The sequence below is a fragment of the Colletotrichum karsti genome, assembly GCF_011947395.1.
Source record: "Colletotrichum karsti strain CkLH20 chromosome Unknown Scaffold22, whole genome shotgun sequence".
In the NCBI taxonomy this organism is placed as follows: Eukaryota; Fungi; Ascomycota; class Sordariomycetes; order Glomerellales; family Glomerellaceae; genus Colletotrichum; species Colletotrichum karsti.
In genome coordinates this window covers 588,677-608,640 of record NW_024065922.1, presented here as the reverse complement: position 1 = coordinate 608,640, position 19,964 = coordinate 588,677, and the positions used below count along the sequence as shown (strand labels likewise).

At 52.3% G+C, this 19,964-nt stretch overlaps 5 protein-coding genes across 5 annotated transcripts; 3 read left to right on the top strand and 2 right to left on the bottom strand.

The window, feature by feature from the left end:
- Positions 1-2,014: 2,014 nt before the first annotated feature.
- CkaCkLH20_07226 (aquaporin) lies at positions 2,015-2,937 on the bottom strand (the record flags this gene model as incomplete). The annotated part of the gene is made up of 3 exons (XM_038889943.1): positions 2,015-2,259; positions 2,320-2,623; positions 2,680-2,937. The coding sequence occupies 3 exons, from the start codon at positions 2,935-2,937 to the stop codon at positions 2,015-2,017; spliced, it is 807 nt and encodes a 268-aa protein (XP_038744867.1).
- Positions 2,938-4,473: 1,536 nt separating this feature from the next.
- On the bottom strand, positions 4,474-6,284 carry CkaCkLH20_07225 (uncharacterized protein; the record flags this gene model as incomplete). Its single annotated transcript, XM_038889942.1, has 4 exons — positions 4,474-5,438; positions 5,495-5,628; positions 5,682-6,095; positions 6,160-6,284. 4 exons carry the CDS (start codon positions 6,282-6,284, stop codon positions 4,474-4,476), a joined length of 1,638 nt encoding a protein of 545 aa, XP_038744866.1.
- Positions 6,285-7,758: 1,474 nt separating this feature from the next.
- Positions 7,759-13,049, top strand: CkaCkLH20_07224 (uncharacterized protein; the record flags this gene model as incomplete). Its single annotated transcript, XM_038889941.1, has 8 exons — positions 7,759-8,679; positions 9,740-9,780; positions 9,834-9,888; positions 9,951-10,018; positions 10,082-11,625; positions 11,690-11,995; positions 12,049-12,798; positions 12,862-13,049. 8 exons carry the CDS (start codon positions 7,759-7,761, stop codon positions 13,047-13,049), a joined length of 3,873 nt encoding a protein of 1,290 aa, XP_038744865.1.
- Positions 13,050-13,556: 507 nt separating this feature from the next.
- CkaCkLH20_07223 (uncharacterized protein) lies at positions 13,557-16,130 on the top strand (the record flags this gene model as incomplete). The annotated part of the gene is made up of 7 exons (XM_038889940.1): positions 13,557-13,683; positions 13,772-13,829; positions 13,889-14,563; positions 14,630-15,052; positions 15,114-15,531; positions 15,583-15,999; positions 16,056-16,130. The coding sequence occupies 7 exons, from the start codon at positions 13,557-13,559 to the stop codon at positions 16,128-16,130; spliced, it is 2,193 nt and encodes a 730-aa protein (XP_038744864.1).
- A 268-nt stretch (positions 16,131-16,398) lies between these two features.
- Positions 16,399-17,213, top strand: CkaCkLH20_07222 (short chain dehydrogenase/reductase family oxidoreductase; the record flags this gene model as incomplete). The annotated part of the gene is made up of 2 exons (XM_038889939.1): positions 16,399-16,852; positions 16,903-17,213. 2 exons carry the CDS (start codon positions 16,399-16,401, stop codon positions 17,211-17,213), a joined length of 765 nt encoding a protein of 254 aa, XP_038744863.1.
- Between the last annotated feature and the right edge of the window lie 2,751 nt (positions 17,214-19,964).

Here is a 19,964-nt window from a genome sequence, read left to right as displayed (position 1 = left end):
GGTCATGAAAAAGGCGTCTCGGAATAGTTGGGGCAGTTGACGAACGGGTATTTCTCGTTGGAACGCTTCAAAGTTGTCTTCCCTCAGGTGCGTCATTGAGTGTCCTCCCCATCGATGACTCAGTGTCATGTAGTGACATGGAGTTTCTTTTGGTAGATCTTTTGTTTCCACAAGGCTAGCGGTAATACTGGCTAGTGCACCGTGGCCAGATTCCTGAATTCGTACCAGGCGGGTTGGAGTACAGGCCGATGAACTGTCGAAGTTTCACATCCTTCGTGTCTCAAACAGTTTTGGTACCAAAGTCGAGCTAGTCCAGTGCTCAGTGTAGAGTTCGCCGTTGAATCTGACAAAGCAGGATCTGCTAACGTTAGGTCACATAATCATTAGCCGTTGAGGACTGATCATTAATCTTCGTACCACGAAATTCCGGCCCAAGGCCTAGGATTTCCACCGGATAAAATTGCAAATTGAGGTTCGAGTCGCAAGTCCTTTCTTCCAGATGTCGGCCTTCTGGACCAAAAAGCACGAAAGTGGCTTGGAGTCCCTTTTTTCCATAAGAAAAGAAAGTCCCGTCCTTAACTTCACACCCAATTGAGAACGAATCATCGCTCCTGCCCATGTATTCTGGCCTTTTCTCCCATAGCTCTTGCAAGTTTCGGAATAGTTCCCGGCAGAGGGGACAGCCGCATCTAACAGATCGCTTCAAAGATGTGAGCGAAGAATGGTACACGCGGGCATTTGTTGTGTGCTCAAGGAAGTCGAAGACATTGATGTAGTCGGTTCTGTTTGTTTCAAACCGCCCCTTGAAAAAGTTGGCGCAGACGGAACAGAGTCGTAAAACCATTTGATTCAACGAATCGGAAAGTTCTTCATCCAGTTCCTGCATTGTTTCAGAAATTTCGTACTCCTCTATCTGGGAGGTCACGTCGTCGGCATCGTTGTCTTCGCACACATCGCCGTCGTATGCATCGTTGCCGTCCACAGCTGTAGCCGCTGTTTTCGCTTCTTCCATTGTCAGGCCGATTTTGGTTTTTGTTTCTGGCAGGATTGCGCACCAAACAGGCGACAGTGCTAAATTCTAGAAAGTGATCGAATTGAGAGGAAGCTCTCGGTCCTGAAGACGTTGGAAAATGAGGGGAAAGGAAAGAGAACCAGAGACATCGGGGAGTGATGTAGTCTGAGTTATGTAGGAAGCTAAGCCGCTCCATTTGTCCACAATTCTGCCTGCGGTACGTGGCATAACTCAATCTATTGATGCAGAATGCAAGGGCTTTTAATCAACTGCTGCTGTGGTTGGTGGTTTCGAGGTCATCTTGCATGAACACAGCCCACTCGGACTGGGCGATTGATCGATTAGGCTAACAGGCTCTGCAGGTTGAACACCCATTGCAACACTTGTACTTGGAGTCGTTTGGGCTCATCACGTTTGCGACGACTGGCCGAGTAACAACTTGCCGATGAGTGCAGTCAGCACTTCCGTGGGGAAACAGGAAACCCTTGCGTTACGTTCTCTGGCGCGAATTACCACTAGCGCTGAGAGCGCATCGATTGTCAAAATTTCAATTCGCCGCGCAATACAGTCCAGAAGTCCTTATTCTTCTTAAATTTATTCAAATTTTGCGGATTACAAGACGTCTACGTCTCAATTACCTGTATGCGTGCGAGTCGCTGAGCTGCACCGACGGTCACCGGTTCTCTCAGGTCGATTACCGCACAGTGTGTCGCGCCGATGGATTGGAAGGCAGGTTGGCTGTCGCGAGAGCATTTCCACTGAATCTTTTGGTTTTATGGAATAAGAATAATCGATTTTGCAGAGAAATGGTCAAGATGTAAGTTGATTGTACCTCTAAAGCCCACGTGAGCCATGACGCCGTGTCAACCTTGTTTTTGGCCGCGTCCTAGTCACCTTTATTGAACTCTGAACCCAGTGTGATGTTGAACGATCTTATCTTCTTTGTTTCATTGTGATGTCTAAACGCATAGTTTAGGTTACCGGAATGTCTCCAAAAGTCATTTACATATTTCTTGGAAGCGTAGCGCCATCGGGAAGGGCATCCCCATTTTCACCTCCATGGTCCTGCCCAGGGTTCGCCTCCTCGTAATGAATCATCTTCACAACTCGGTAGTACAACGCTCCCAATACACCACCCATCCCGGGCCCAACCCAGTAGATCCAATGGTAGCCGGGGAAGCTCGCACCAGCAACGGCGGAACCAAGACTGCGTGCTGGGTTGATGGAAGCTCCCGTGTAGTAACCGCCTGTTTCACAAAGCTTAGTTTAGGCCTTCGTAAAATCGCGAGTTTTGACGTATCACTTACCACATATCATGATGCCAAACACGGCAATTCCAATTGCAATTGGAGCCAGGTATGTCGCCTTTTGCTTCTCAGCCGCCAGCATGAGAACCACGAACATGAGCTGCGACGCCAAGAACATCTCGATAAATACGCCCTGGGAGATTGACACATTTGTAGCGAGAATCGTGTTGGTTTCGCTGACGTCCCAGGGAAACATGCATTTGACGAGGCCCCCGGCGCATAGCGCGGCTACAACCTGTGCCGGAAACAGGAAAAGCGCTCGATCCCACGGAAGCTGGCCAGCAACTACGAGACCAAGCGTGATCTAAGAGAAACAAGGTTAGAGTCTAGCTCAACAAATTCGGCAAATATCATACTTACTGCAGGGTTGAAAAGTCCTCCACTGATTCGGTAGAATGCCCAAATGTTCGCAAGCAGAGGGAATGCGTATGCCAACGCGGTCGAGGTGAGTGTCGTGTTCAGCATACCACCTTCGGGTGCTTCACCCGGAGCCTGATGCCTCGCCATCAGATGTCCGGCGTATGCAGTCCATAACCACATGAACGTTCCAACAAACTCGCCACTAGCCGCAACCATGTGTGCCTGTATGCTCGAAAGTTGACCGTGATGGGTGCTCATGTCTTTGTCTCCGACTTTGACGCTGCCGTGAGAATTGCTTCTCGACTGGTGTCTGTGCGAGAAGCCGCGTGGGGGCGTCAATCCGTTTTCAACGTCGTGCTGTGACATCTTGTCTGAAGAAGTCTGTCGTTATGCAGTAAGAGTCTGCTCTGTAGGTCTTCATCTACAACTGACATTGAAAGCGTGAGTTCTGTCTTTTATCTATCTGACTTATCTGTCGACATCATCATGGTGTTGTGTCATGATGACTATCCTTGAGGTTTTTTGGTGGACGGCCCACAGCCCCGGAGGAGTAAGATGTGAGGAAGATCATAACCCTCCCACAAACCGTGTTGATCGATGGGTATCATAACAAAGCGCAGACATTTCTCTGTGGTTGAGTAAAACTCTTCAATTCGATCGCATCGCCGCCTAAGATGGACTGGCAAATAGCCACATCCATTTCATGAGCAACTCAAGGATCTTCAGCCAGTCGGGGCTTTCTACGCGGATAAGGAGTCTGTTGATAGAACCTCTCGGCTCGGCGCATGGTAAAATGTGGAGTATTAAGAGGGCCCGGTCTGTGAGTCGCCGCTAAAAGTTCGAGACCTGGCAACGGAGGAAATGCTACGGCGGGCGAAGAGAGGCTCTCCGGGAGAACACGGCCTCCAATCTGTTCGTGACGGAGGTCTCAATAACGGGCCGATCGATCTACCTCATTGTGGGTACATGAGACCCTCATTCCCGGCAGGCACCGCTTTGACAGCTTTGGTAGCTTCACTTACGTCATTTTCGTGATCTTGACCAACATTGTTTCTGTTTTTCTCTACCCGATCTGTCCTTCATCTCGATTTCGGACTGTGTACCCGTCGCAATTCGTGGGCGAGATGGCTCGGTTCATCCCGCCACACTGGAGACGGGACTGTGGTCAGCCCCACTAAATGTGGTCCGCTCCCGGGGCAAAATCTCCGCCCGTGCCTATGTTAGGTCGTCCGATGATGATGCGCCTTTGTTGTTTCCTCGCGATAGATGGTAAACTTGCCCGCTGTTGGCTCGGCCGGCAGATCCCTTAATTCATTCTCATAAGTAGAACAGCAGTATGATGATGCGGTAATGTCTTAGTGCATTGCCGACACTCACGATGCGCTCTCTCGGCGCTAGCTCGGTGGGGCCGGAGAATGGCGGGAGTGGGGCGACGGATCCGTGGCCCGGACACGGAGGCACGAGGTTAAACGTGTTGCGCTGCCGCTACCGCTGCGAGTCTGTTGCATGGCAGTACTGATCCGATTCTTGAGTTTGTTTGCGCCATTAAAAAGGTTTCCTTCTGATGTCATTTCCGTATCATTGCTCGGACACGCCCATCGTTAATTGAAATATCGAAGACAGTCAATTCAACAAAATTCAAAGACTAATAATCCCTGATATGCACGGCTCAGTGCTTATTGATCATGTTATCACGCGCAGATTAGCATCATCAAGACCCTACAACTACCCCATTGCTCATAGCGCAATCTTAAGCCACTTTCAATTGACATGTTTTCGCCCTTCCGTCAACCATCAAGCGGATCCATCCTTGATCGTGTCGCTGTGAACACTGCCATTGAACTTTTGCAAATGACCCATCTCATTGGCAAACGTAGTCCGAGGAACCCACTTGGCGCTTTTTCTAGGTTCGGTCTCCTCGAGCATGCGGTCAACTTGTTCCAGAGAAAGTCCCTTCATCTCAGGAACCAGGAAGTATGCAAAAAGAGTTCCGAGGAAGCATAGAGATCCCCAGAAGAAGAACACCTTAGGGCCCAAGTTTACTGCACCTTCTTCGTCGCCGGTCATGTACGGAGCGATGATCGCCAGAATGCAGTTCCAGAACCAGCAGGACGCGGTCGATATGGCCACTCCGCGAGAACGGATTGGCAACGAGAAGACTTCTCCAACAACCACCCAGGCCGCAGGCCCCCAAGTTGTGGCGAAGAAAAAGATCTGAAAACAGATGAGTGCGATCATGCCCTTCACCGCGGCTTCGTTGTTCGGCTGCGCTGTGCCAACCGCTCCGATGGTAAATTGCATAGCGACCATGCCCGCGCCCCCGTAGATCAGCAAAGGTCGGCGTCCAAAGCGTTCAATGGTCCAGAATGCCAGCGGCGTCGACAAAACGTTGACTAGGGTGGTTATCAAGGAAATGAGAAATGGGTTCTGAATGGTGCCGAGTTGCTGGAAGAAGGTGGTTCCGAAATAAAAAATGAAATTCATGCCAGTGAGCTGTTGCATTCCCTGGATACCGGCTCCGACTATGGTCCTTCTGATGTTCGAATGAGGCTTCGAGATTGGACCCTTGAAACAAACCAGCCATGACTGGACGTAGCCATTCTTGGAGACCATGGCTGACTCGTACTCGAAGTTGGCAAGAATTTCTGCAATCTCATCTCGGATGTATTCGGAATCTGCGGCTTGGCCGCGGATGAAACAGAGTGCTTTGGTTGCCTTTTCCACGTTGCCTTTTCTGACGAAATATCGAGGTGACTCAGCTGGCCATCAAAGTTAGCTTGAACGTGCATACTTCATCAAGATAGGACCGCCATACGGAGAACTGTAAGTGCACCGGCAAGCACTATTGCCCACAGAAACTGTATTCCTATGGGAATTCTGTAAGAACCTGAGTCGCTCCTATTCTGCGTAGCGTAAACGACACAGTTGGCGAGTAGGAGACCGATTGTTCTAAGAAGGTCAGTCTAACTTTCTTTCAACTGATGCTATTTATTACGACTTACATGCAAAACTGATATGCAGATACTACGGCTCCGCGAATTTTCTTTGGCGCTACCTCGGACATGTACAAGATGATGACCGCAGATTCGAAGCCAACACCTAAGCCTGCGACCAAACGCCCTATCGTCATTAAGACGAGTTGTCCGGTGCCGGAAATCTGAAGCGCAACCCCAACTGAGAAGATGCCACAGCCCATCACGATTGTCATGCGACGCCCGATCAGATCTGCACAGTCTCCGGCTATAAGCGCGCCTAAGAAGGTCCCAAGGGACAGAATAGACGTCATGAGCGACTTGTCCCTGGATGAAATGGCAAAAGGTCGAGAATTGTCGACTGGGGCGCCAGTGGTGAAGTCGTACTGCATGCCTGTGTGCTGCTGGATGTAGTATGGCATTCCTAAAACACCTGACATCCACCTAGAGATCTGATGAGAAGACTGTCGGAAAAGCGCTGGCAGTTCTCAAACTCTGGTCAACTCACCCAATATCATAGCCAAAGAATATGCCTCCGAAGGCCGCCGACACGCAAATGAGGTAAGCTTTCCACGTGATTGGGGCCTCGATCTTGGACAAGTCCGAAGTTCCTTGGACATGAATATTGCTCATGGCGATTGTTGCTGTTTGATTTTGCCGGTTTTGTCTCTGAGGAATTGTAACAGAAATTGCAACACCTTGATGAAAGCTCAACTTCGCATGTCTCTCGCATGAGCAGGAACACAGTTACTAGTAAGTAGGAGTAGGCTGTCGTCTTATTGCTTTATGTGGTTCAACGATGGAGGTGGGATCCGGCTTCGCATGCTCGGGTGGCCTAAGGGACAGCAATCATCTACCCAAATCAGAACAGTATGTTCTTGCGGAAAAGCGTTGCGCCATGGATATTCCGATCAGACTACAACATATCCGCCCGCATGATGCGGGGAGTGCATGACCCCATGGGGGAATTTGGGGGGCTTGGCCACAAATCCGGGGAAACGTCCCGTATGATGGTGTACTATGTGTAAGTTCAGGTGGAACATATCATCGGACTTGATAGCTCGTGAATGCTTCCGTCGGATGCCGCAAAGCCTGCCAAGGACCATGGGTTTGCAGATGTGCCGTCGGATCAATGTGCCCTAACTACATGTAGACATCCATCGCAAACCAGCATGCAGTAGCCCCAAAGCAGTAACAGATCTGCCAGCCGAAGTGCCCTCGATCTGCGAGAAGCCACTGCAAAGTAAACCACACGTATGACTTAGAGTGAACTGCCAGGCCTTCACACAATGTCCGCATACCAGCGACCGAACTCTTCTTTCTAAGAACTGTTCTGAAGTTTAATGAAGTTTTTGATTTTCCTGCCGTTACACATGTGCTTGAAATCAGTCATATACATCATCAAATCCTGCAAAATAGTTAGCAGCGTGTTGAAAACGTTAGAGGCCAAAGCCCAGATTCATTCGATGTACTGCCGGTTCCACACCCCTGCCGACCTTTCCTCTTTACGTGTTCGAAATTCTCTACATATTCGTCAGCTATACATTATGAGTATGCAGTAGAGGGCAACATTGGCCTAGTCCAGTACGGAAATCGAGTTCCGAATTGAGTGGCCACCAACCATAGAAGAGCTAGGCTGGAGACAGCACCAAGAAAACCCCTATCCCAAAGAAGCCAGCTTCTCGCCAAGGGCCTGCAAAGCGGACCTGTGTCGGAAGGGATTTGAGACTAACATGCCTTCCTCCAATCTAATCTCACACGTAGTGTCTCCAATGTTCATCCTTCATCCGCTGCTCTCGCGGCATACTGCCCTGATCCAGTTCTTTTCTCCTTGCCTTTCGGAAATGAACATTCAGATCGTTCGGAAAGACTTAGCGTAGCCGATATTAGCAGTTCACTTAGAATTTTGTGTCGTGGCCACTGAGGGTAAATGTGTCGATGTAGACAGAAAGTAAATATATATGAACACTCGGATGAGTTGGCCCACGTCAAATACATACTGTCTTTTTTTTGCTACTATCAGAATCTCAGCGCGCAATCGCTTGTCATCGTCAAAAATATGATATTGTTTTATTTCATGATGGCGGTCTCTGTCGTGACGGCCTGTATGTCAGCCACCCATGTGACTCCGACCTCGACAGTCAGTTCATCCTCCCCGGCCGAGACTCAGACCAGGCTCAGCTACCATGGCGTCGACTGGTCATCCGTCATCGTTGAGGAGCGCGACAATAGAATTGTGTATAAGGATTCTCATGGAAATGCCAAGCCACTGGAGCACATTCTCGTTGAAGCCGGCGTCAACATCGTTCGACAACGCGTCTGGACTGTTGAAGGCGATTACGGCATACAGTACAATCTCGAACTCGCGAAGAGAGCCACTGATGCCGGGCTCCTGTTTGGGCTCAATCTTCACTACAGCGACACTTGGACAAACCCTGGCCTGCAAGATATTCCCAGCGGCTGGCCCCACGACATCGACAACCTCGAAGCTCAATTGTCTCGTTACACTTCTGAGGTATGCGAGACTTTTGCGGCGGCGGGGTTGTATCCTGAAATCATGACCATAGGCAACGAGATTGTCGGAGGCATGCTTTGGCCGACTGGCAAATTCGACCAACCCGAGAACTTGGCGCGCCTTCTGCATGCCGGCGCGAGCGCTGTTCGAGCATCTTCTCTCGGTAACCACACCAAGATCGTTACTCACCTTGCTCACGGATACGACCAAGGCTTGCAACATTGGTTCTACGACATGGTTCTCGGCACAGGGCTCCTCGACGTCGACGATTGGGATGTGATTTCGGTATCCTTCTACCCATTTTGGGGTGAAGGAGCGACCATGGAGGCACTGAGAAGCACGCTTACCAGCCTGTCCACCCAATACGACAAGGAGGTCCAAGTTGTCGAGACCAACTGGCCCACGCAGTGCTCGAACCCGGAATACCCTTTCCCACCAGACCAACTTGATATTCCACTCACCCCAGCCGGTCAAGTGGAGTACATTCAGCGACTTGCGGCAACGCTGAAGCAGGTCTCTCGCGCCACTGGCCTTAACTACTGGGAGCCGTCTTGGATTTCGAATGCAGTACTTGGAAGTTCATGCGAGAGCAACGTGATGTTCGACCCAACTGGCAAGGCTTACGATAGTTTATCTGTCTTCGGGTCTATTTGAGGATCAAGCACCCGCATATTGTTTGTTCTTGAAGTTTACAGTTTCCGTTGCCGTCGATTTAGGGCTGGAGTCTAATTTTGGGGAATCAGTGCTGAGTGTGATTATCACTTAGTTGTAGCAATATCATCTGATTCGAAACTTGGACATAACCATGCCTCCCGTAAAAATACATTGACCGGTAGAGTGCGTAGTTCGCCTGAAATCCTCAGCCGGAGGTGCTTGCGGCTGGGTTTCTCCCCTAGCCAGCTTGAAGGCGGAGAGAAGAGATGTGAGCAGGAATATCATACTGAGCCCCAGTAATTTCAGAGCATGCCTCGTTTTTTTGGTTTCCAAATTCATTAGTTCCTCTCCTTTCGCTGTGATCGACCTTTCAACGGTCCCACGACCGATCGTAACACTACTCGCAGAGCAAATGCTACGTAGGCTTTTCCGCTGAGGCGATAATCACAGACATGTGGAATTCCCATCGAGAGGATAGATGCGATCCACAATCTGAGCTCCGGTCAATATCCGACGGGTTCTCTCCGGAATCGGCTCGGAACCGCTCATCTTAGATCGAAAAGCCCAGCTATCACTAGGTTGTATTCAAGTCAAGAACGCCAACTAGAGCAGTTTCTGGGAGCCAAGGTGCGGGGTAGTACGGCGTGAGCACATTTAGAATGTTCTTCGGTTCGTGATGATGTCAATTGTCACGTATACCAAGATAGACTGGGTTTACGAACACAAGTGATATTATTCATAGCCAGGATTTGGAACATGATAAAAGCCTGGTAACGTGGGACTTGGGCTGAGATTTTGGGATCGTCTACCAAAAGACTTTCATCTAAGTTTACCCTAAATCATCAACATCGTGCGCGTGCAATTTCTCCATAGTCTTTTTTGGCTGCTGAGCTTCGTTTTTGGCATACTTTGCCAACAGTGGCCTCTTCATGACAATGGCCTGAACAAAGTAGTTCAGTGGTATGTTTGTGATACTCAAAATGAAAATAAGCTGATTGCTGGAACTATTCTAGGGATCACTACAGTGTCAAGGTCAATGGTGAAAGACTATTTCTCTGGTCCGGCGAGGTAAGCTCAAACCAGCAATATTTCCTCCTGCCTGAGAGCAAGCGGCCATTAACACATTAAAGCTTCATCTTTGGCGGATTCCTGTTCCGGAGCTATGGAGAGACATACTTCAGAAGATCAAAGCTGCCGGGTACGTGCCACATGAGGCCATTTTCAATAGCCTTTGGGTGAAACCTATGCTAATAAGGTATAGATTCAATGGCATTGGACTTTACGAACATTGGGGCTGGCATGCACCAAACAACGAGACTCTTGATTTCGAGACTGGCGCCCATGACTTCGCAAAGGCTTTCGACATGGCCAAAGAGATTGGTCTCTACATCGTCTACCGACCTGGGCCTTACAGCAACGCCGAGGCCAATGGCGGGGGGTTCCCAGGCTGGCTCACCACCGGTGAATACGGGCCTCTCCGCGATGACGATCCCAGGTACACCGCAGAGTGGACGCGGTATTCCAAAGCAGTCGCAGACTACGTAAAACCCCATCTGGTCACGAATGGGGGTCCAGTCATCATGTGGCAGATCGAGAACGAGTATGGAGTTCAGTTCTTGAACCCAGACTTGAAGACGCCCAACCAATCCGCCATCAACTACATGGAATTACTCGAAGAGAACCACCGCGAATGGGGTATTGATGTCCCTTTCACGGCCAATAATCCGAACATGTGGACACGATCATGGTCCAAGGATTACAGCAATGTCGGCGGTGAGGCAGACATCTACGGGCTTGATCATTACCCCGCATGCTGGACTTGTCAACTCGCCCAATGCCTGGCTGTCAACGGAGCTGTCGAGCCCTACACTGTCTTCGATTACTACACACACTTTCAGGGGGTGTCCTGGACCCAGCCTTCTTTCTTGATGGAGTTTCAAGGCGGCTCTTTCAACCCCTGGGACGGCCCAGCAGGCGGATGCGGCGAGAACATGGGCCCGACCTGGGTGAACCTCTTCTACCGTCACAACCTCGCCCAAAAGGTGTCGGCCGTCAACATTTACATGTTGTACGGAGGCACTAATTGGGGCAACATTGGATTCCCGGAAGTCGGAACCAGCTACGACTATTCCGCTCCTATTCATGAGAGCCGGCTGATCGGAGACAAGTACAACGAAGGAAAGTTGTTTGGTTTCTTCATGCGCGTCGCTCGCGACTTTGTTAAAGTCGAGCGGATCGGCAATGGCACGCAGTACTCTGACAACCCGGACGTATATGCCACTGAACTTCGAAACCCGGACACAAACGGCGCCTTCTACGTGACCCGCCATGCATACTCTCCATCTACCGAGCTTTCTCAGTTTCGCTTGCGTGTTTCCACCGATATTGGCGACATCACCATTCCTCAGAACGGTCTCATCACTCTCGATGGAATTGAGTCCAAAGTTCTGGTGACAGACTTCAGGATTGGCTCTACCGAGAAGAAGGTGACGTACGCCACTGCCGAGATTCTTACTGTTTCCGATCTTGGCAATCGTCAGATCCTGGTTTTCTGGGCCCCTCGAGGAGAGGCAGGCGAGTTCCTGCTGCAAGGTGCGACATCCGGGAGGTCCATCAACAACAACAGCGACATCCGCTTGACTCCAACCAAGGATGGTGTGATCACAAATTTTGTTTCACAGAGCCAGATGTCCATCATTCGATTTGACAACGATGTGCAGGCAGTCATCGTTGATCGCGAATCGGCCTTCAAGTTTTGGGCGCCAACACTTAACAACAACCCCTTAGCTTGGGAAAACGCCACAGGTAAGCACATGTAACTACAGGCTTTTCGTTCACCGTGAAATGAGCTTACCAGACCTCCCAATAGTCTTGGTTCATGGTCCATACCTTGTCAGAACGGCCTCCATCGACGGAGATACCATCCACATCACCGGCGACTGGAGCAGCGAGACCAAGATAGAGATTTGGGCCCCTGAGAATGTTGTCCAAGCTACCTTCAACGAAATTCCTCTCGAGGTGACTAGATCCTGCCACGGTACTCTGACTGGCACTCTCGCCGCGACAGACGTCACGATCGAAAGTGTACAAGCCCAGCTTCCAGATCTTGGCGAGTGGAAGGTTGCGGATGGCCTTCCCGAGACGGAATCATTATACGACGACTCTCGCTGGACAGGTAAGACCTCGTTGTTGTAATGGGAGGCACCTCTAGCTAACGCCCTTGAACAGATGCTGACCACACGACAACTCCGCACTTCGTTCCGCCTGACACCTACCCCGTCTTGTTCGCGGACGAGTATGGCTACCAAGCAGGCAACATCCTGTGGCGCGGCCGCTTTAACTCTACAGCGGAGAACATGCCGACAGGTGTCTACCTGCGAGTCATCGGTGGTCTCGCAAGCGGCTTCTCTGCCTATCTCAACGGCGAGTTTATCGGAGCTTGGCTGGGATCCATGGCAAACAAGACAGGAGAACTCCAGGCGTCGTTCGAGGCCGCCAAGGTACTGACCGACGCGGAGAATGTACTCTTCGTGATCCAAGACACGATGGGCAAAGAGCAGCGCGAAGCGGCTCCTGACCCGAGAGGCATTCTCAACGCTACACTCATTGCAGCAGGTGGTTCGGGTGTTCCTTTCACCTCGTGGAAAGTCGCCGGAAACGCCGGCGGAAACCGTTTGATAGAGCCGGTCCGCGGCACTTACAACGAGGGCGGTCTCCACGCTGAGCGCCTGGGGTGGCACCTGCCTGGTTTTGACCACATCAGCTGGGAATCTGGTTTGCCGGCTGACGGGTTTGAAGGGGCCGATGCCCGTTTCTACAGAACGGTCGTTCCCCTCGATCTCCCCGAGGGACACGATATCAGTCTGGCGTTCGAGTTACACACTGCTCCGAAGGCTAAGTTGCGAGCCCAGCTTTACGTTAATGGTTATCAATTTGCCAAGATTCTACCTCACATCAGCAACGAATTCACGTTCCCAGGTAAGTCACGACATTGCCACCAGTCACGTTTTGGTCCTGTTCAGAGCACTAACACGACGATAGTATTCCCCGGTATTCTCAACTATCACGGGGAGAACACCATAGGACTCAGTGTATGGGCCATGGATACGGCAGGAGCGGCTGTTGAGGTGAAGTGGAAGGTTTTGGGAGTACACCGTTCGTCACTGGACCTGTCTTTCGACAGCAGTTATCTGAGACCAGACTGGGAGGACCGAAGCCAATACGCTTGAAACTGAAGCGCTGATGGGATTCCATGCAACTTACCCTGCTCAGAGGGGCTCGACACTCTGCGTGCAGCCAGCCAATAAAACCTACATGCATGCGCAAGATCGCGTTTTTGTGAATTAGATCATGTCAGAACCGAGATTTGGTGTCTTGACAAGCGCTTGTTGCAGACATCATGCTACTCCCGCCAATGACATGAAGGCCTCGGAAGACAGGTCCCGAGAAGTGGTAAGGGGTATGCCATCCATCCCGTCGGCTTGATGCCGATCGTATGCAGGAGGCTGGTCCCACAGGAAGGATTGCGATGCCTGTAGAGAACCAAGAACCAGATCGTTTCCCCGCACCAAGACTCTTGAAGACCAACATTCCGTCGGCATAAAATGGAGAAGACGGAAGCTCACACGGGAGGCACCTGGAATGAATGCAATAATCTCCGAACTGTGTTCCGACTGGGCCTCTGCAAGCCGATACAGCGCACAACGTGAAGTGGATTGAAAGCGAAGGCTATCACCATGAACGACACCAGGATGACAGCATCCGGAAGCTCTTCAGCTCAGACCTACCCGGGATCTCCGCAATCACCCCACACTCGGCCGAAGAGAGTGAACCGCGCCCGTGTTACCCGCGCGTGCGATCGGTGTAAGAGGTAAGCGAAGCCATTGGTCTCAGGGGCGCACCATAATGGTAGCTCAGCTGATGTTTGTTTACGAGACTGACAACGTTGTAGGCGAAAGACAAGATGTACAGGCTTGCACCCTTGCAGACTCTGTGAAGAGTCATCGGCAGTATGCAGTTACACCGCCGCCTACTTTCGAGGAAGACAACCGCCAGTTCTATCTTCTAGACCGGAAGAACAAGGCTTTACTGCTCAGAGTCAGAACGCCCAGCAACACGAAGACTCCGTCTTCGCGACTTCTGCTGGTGGCCTGAACCCCGAAAGACCCATCCCACCTCTTCAACAGGGCACGTCCACGCTTGTAGCAGACTCCAGCAACATATTCGGCGGTACCACCACATCCTCCTCGAATGTCCCGACGGCACTGCCCACAGAGCCTGTTTCCAGGGCTTCTCCAGAGCCCGTCCAAACAGACCTCGAAGGACACTACGTCGGGCCGTCGTCAGGTGTGTCCTTCTTACTGCGCGTCCAGAAACGTCTGGACCAGTCAATGTCGTTTCCTCAGGGGTCCTCCGTCTTCAACTTCGGAGACGCCCCGCTCCGACATGTCACCGCCTACTCCGGGGAGAGCCCGCAGGTCTACTTTGACCCCACGTTCTCGTTGTTGCTGTCTCGGAGCCATACGACGAGTTTAGTCCAGAGGTTCTTCGATTTCGCGGTGCCGGTGGACCGATTCGTACACCGGCCGACGATCGAACGCTGGCTCGACGAGTTCTACGACACCATGGGCACCATGCATGACCGTGAACAATCCTCTGCTCGCACGGCTGTCTTGTTCATGGTGTTCGCCGTTGCTCAGGAGCACATGGTGCCGAAACCTACCCCTGCTGAGGCGGACATGACGTAAGTCCGAGGCTCTTCGTAACTTGGAACATGACGAGAAGACGTTCGCGACTGAGGTCTGCTTAGCATCCGATATTTCATGGCCGCAAGCCAGCAACTCTCCCAGGAGCAGGGCAGCATCCGTCTCGAAAGCGTCCAGGCACGTCTCCTGCAGTGTCTCTGGCTGTTATCACAGAGCCGCATCAATCATTGCTGGAGTCTCTTCGGAACAGTGGCGCGATTCTCTTTCGCCATAGGCCTTCACCGCAACAGGGTCGCAGTTTCATTGGATCAGGTTCAGATCGAGTGTCGTCGGCGGACGTTCTGGAGTGCGTACAGTCTTGATAACTACTTGAGCACCGCTCTCGGCAGACCAAGGACCTTTCATGACGACGACATTGACCAAGAATTCCCGGCATCCATCGACGACGATGACATCCAGCCCGACAAGATTCTCCAACGGCCCAGTCGTGGCCAGTCCATCATGTCCGGCCCAGTGGCCTACTCCAGGTACATACGCGACTCCATTACTGGATTTGTCACTAACCAACTCACCACGTATCCGAAATAGACTATCCAGAATCCTCAGCGGAATCCTCCACGACGTGTACTCCATCCGCCCCGCCTCCACCAGCGCCAAGTTCTCCTTCACGACCAAGTACACCGCCGACCTCAAGGCCTGGCGGTCCGACATCAGCCGCTTCCTCGACCCGGACATGAACGCCGTCCCCCTCGTCATGATCTTCCAACGCCAACGAAACGTCCTCAACCTGGCCTACTGGCACACAATGATCCTGACGCACCGCCCGCACCTTCTGAGCAACTTCGCCCGCCTCAAGAACGGGAACAGCAGCCAGCGGCGGCCGCGAGACGACGCGCACGAACAGCAGACGAAGGAGAGCGTAAGGGAGTGTCTGGATTCCGCGATGAGTATTGTGCAGACCGTGGATGATATGATTCAAGCCGGGCAGCTGTACCGCGCGTTCTGGGTACGATCCCGTATGTTTTTTAAAGCAGCGCATGCTGACGCTCTGTCGTAGTTTACGCCGTACTTCGCCTTCTCCGCCGCCGTCATCCTCTACGTCTATACCATCCAGACGAAGACCAGCGAGCCGGAGGAGACCTTCCGCCCTTACTACGACGCCGCCGACCGCTGCCAGGCCCAGATTTCCAAAATCGCAGAGCCCGGGTCCCTGACGTCCCGGTACTGCCTCATCCTGGAGGAGCTCCGAGCCGAGGCGACGAGACACATCTCCTCATCGAACCCCGGAAACCAGATCGCTCGCACGGCGGATCACGCCGCGGCTTTCGACGCCTCGGTCGTGGACGTCGGCACGGACGGGCGGGTCCCGGGGATGCAGCTCTCAGCGGACGGAGCTGCCGGCCTCGCGGATTTCAACGTCAGCCCGAGCGACTCCCTGGCGGACTTGACGGGATGGGGCCAGTTCGACTCCATGGTTCGTAATCCCCGAGTGCCTGCACGCTACTGAGCAGCTACTGATGTGGTGGACAGGTTATTTCGGGACTCAGCGGCTTGGACAGCTTGCTCGACAGCGAGCGGTACGGCTTGGCGCAGCAGGTCTTGTGATTCCGTCGGATCGGAGAAGTATCCCATTGGTCAATGCAGCGCCTCCGGCGACGACCTGCCGAAAATGTGGAGACGGGGCCGATCCGACCCCGACCCATCTCCGGTCCGTTGCCGTTCATCCGTACGCTTACTTCTCCGCATTATGTCAGGATAGACCGGCGCGCCTCGCCATTCCGAGGTTGAAACAGGACGAATTTATCTTGCCCTCCCTCATTCCACACTACCATCCTTTACAGTTGAAGCACTCGCTTGGTTCAAATCCAACACAATGTCCTCCTTAACCGGCAAAGTCTACGCAATAACAGGCGGCGCAAGCGGCATCGGCCTAGCCACCGCCAAACTCATCTCCTCCCGCGGCGGCACAGTCTGCATCGCCGACGTCGACCAAGACGCCCTCGGCAACGCCTCCTCCTTCTTCGCCGCCCAGTCCCCGAGCACGCCGCACATGGTCTCGCGGGTCGACGTCTCCGACAAGGCCCAAGTCGAAACCTGGATCGCGGACATCAAGACCAAATTCAACCGACTCGACGGCGCGGCAAACGTCGCCGGCATAATCGGCAAAGATCACGGCCTCAAGCCCGTGTCCGAGCTCGACGACGACGAGTGGCACAGGATCATCGCCGTCAACCTCACCGGCATGATGTACTGCCTCCGAGCGGAGCTGAATGCCATCGAGGACAGTGGGTCGATCGTGAACATGGCGTCCATACACGCTACGAACGGTACGTTCATCGCCTTCCTCCACCTGTAGCGCATGAGCTGAGAGAACGAGGCATGGCAAACCACGGCGCCTACGCGGCCAGCAAACACGGCGTGCTCGGCTTGACCCGGGCCGCGGCGAAGGAGAACGGCGCGAGGGAGGTGAGGGTGAACGCGGTCGCCCCGGGGCCGATATACACGCCCATGATGCAGTCGTACTGGGACGCGGTGGAGAGGCCGGCCGACGCGCCCTTCGACGAGCCGATTGCGTTCCGGCGGCAGGGGACGGCGGAGGAGGTGGCGAACGTGGTTGTGTTTTTGCTGGGGCCGGAGAGCTCCTTTGTTAGTGGGAGTTGTTATGCTGTTGATGGTGCTTGGATTTGAGGAGTTATTGTGATTGTGGCCGGAGTGGTGTTGAAATTCATGTGTTTCTGACAGAAATTTCTAAATTCAACAAAGGAAAAGGCTTGACATAAAATATTATATATAACCGAGAAAAAGTATATCCACCTATGCTAGTGCTTACCCTACAGACACAAACCAGAAAGCACTTGATTTTGCTATTCTGACTGGTCTCACGATGTATCAGAAGGTTTCCCGGTTTAATATATGAAATAGAAGTTCATAGGACCAAGAGTATGTCTGATATGAGCTGTCTAGATGTGGTGAGCCGAAAATGAGCCCACGCAAAACCGCTTCGGCAGAAAGAAACATTCGGGAATCAATGGAGATGCCATCATGGGCATGACCTCATCCTGATAGAGTATCATGTTGACGACTGTGCATATGAGGTGTAGAAAGATGGTCCTGGATGTTGAAGATGACGCGGAACTTGCCACGGATAACCTCGCCGAGGGACAAGTAGTCATGAATATTGCAGACTAAGGGAAACCTCCGCACCACATGCTTGAATATCAGTTCAAAATGTGTTGCAACAGAAGAGAAATGATGTGAAGGTTTCCGTGCGGAGCGAAGGGATGAACAGGTGTTGGATATCATCATACTTCAAGAAAGACAGGGGAGTCCCGAGTCGCTGCTCAAAAGGAGAGGCACGGATCAATGGATTCAACTTTCGCTCCGGAAGTCGACTACTTCATCAGCATTGGATTTTACGTGAAGAATGCGTTCTAATAATAAGCCACACCCAAGACTGGCTGATGGGTTTGCAGCATGTGAATCCTGGGGAAAGCAGATGCATTGCTTGGCAGGATGCAGGAACCAGTACCACGTCATCGGTTCTGGATTCTTGTTTCATTGCGGCTATAGGAGAAGCCACAAGCCACAGAGAACGACAACGTTCGGTGCAAGTTACCGAATGTCAAGAACAAGCGGGTCGTTTGGCCAATGCGAGGCAGCCTCACGCTCCCGTCAAGCAGCCCATGCCTGACCGAACTCCGTTGATCAAACGAAAATGAGTTGCGGGGAGCGTGAGACCGAAGTCTTTCGTCCGAGTCTCGGTCCTCGGCGGACCTGGCAGTCAGTGATGGAGGCCACGCTGCTGACCGAAGTCTTCTTGCTGACTATGTCTTGCAGGCTGCTGTCTCAGGGGAGCATGCTTGACTACACCAAAGCACGCAACTGCGACGCCAGTTCAGACGTTTAACCAAAGACCGATATTCAAAGCCGCTCGAGACATGATGCCGCCTGTAGTCGCGCCCCCGCAGGCACCCTACCCTGCGGTTCATTCCCACGTAGGTGGGGGCCCGACGACCTTTATATCCCAGTCTTGGTTTGGGGAAGATGTCGTACTTGTAGGCGGGGGAGCTTCCCTTCCGTCAAATATCCATTGTGAGTGGACCACGATTAGCAAGCTACCGGCCGTTTGGGTAGGCGCAAGATCCCGACCGCCTTGCCGTTGATCGCCCCGGGCCGCTGGTGCAAGTCAGGAACGAGGTAAGAAGCCGACTATTCCTAGAAAGCAAACATCGTTCGTCGCCTTATGGAAGGAGAATGTACGGTACGGAGAGGCCCTTGTCTGACGCCATCCAATCATAAGTGTCGTCTGTCAATTATCGTACGATAATGATGGATGGCGGATCGAAGTGGGCGGGTGCATCAGATTACGCGCAGAAGGTCTCCAGCTTTGACAGGATCGGATCTGCTTGCCCCGTCTTTAGTACTCTTAGGTGTGTTTGTGTAGAGAGCTAGCGTAGCATCCGCTATCGATAGGAGGCGCCGAGGACGGGACGAGGTAGGGGCCAAAGCTCAATGATGTCCTTGCTTTGAGATGTTCGGATACTGTTGTCTAGGGAATGATGGGGACAACAACTTTGCAGAGTGGGAAAAGGACGAACGGAAGCCTGCGTGATTCACCGACGTTGATGAAAGGGTTGTTGTGGATTTGATAGGTCGACACAGTTGGACTGGTCTGGGAACATGGTGACCTCGGCGCAGAACGGATATTGGGAAAATGGAGGCTTCGGCTTCGGAGAGGCGGCAGCGGCAAAAACGCGGGTGGTTCTCTGCTGCAGGAAGACAAATTAGCGCGAAATGCTCCATATCCGTAGTTGAGTTGAGCGACAGGGTTGAGGGTCGAAAGTTGAGGAACGGGTGAAGTAGGAAGGATACGTAGGCGTAAGTCTCAATGTGCCGGGGGTTCATGTCGTTGGCTGCGGTCGAGCTGAAGTTCTGAACAGCCGGGTGGCCGATGTTGGATGTTGCTGCTGCCGCGCCGCTGCACGGGCTCCGCAAATGGACGGACAAGATGTTGGGGATCTGCGGGTGGAGAATTTCTCATTTCTTGGTCGAGCGCTGGTTGGCGAGTCTTGTCTGCGGCGCTCTGGTGGTGTTTTTTTTTTCTTCCTTCGTTTCTTCGAGTGGGGGAACCTGTTTGTTTTCGAAAGCTTCTGATTGGGTCGAGACGAACCCCTGGCATTTCTGGAAGGGGCCCATCGAAGGAGACCCCCAAATTGCGTCCCAAAATTCCCAATTGTTGGGGGATGAAGAGATGGACAAGCCGCCGTCGCCATCGTGGGTCTCTGCCCAGAAGACAACAGCCTGGCTTCGTTGACAAGTCAAGGGCCTGAGTGGATGGATGGATGGTTGGCTTGGCCTCTTATCGGGCTGATTAATTCCACGATAGTGATCTGGAATGAAGCCGTTCGAAAAATCCTTTCCGCAAGACATCGTATTCTG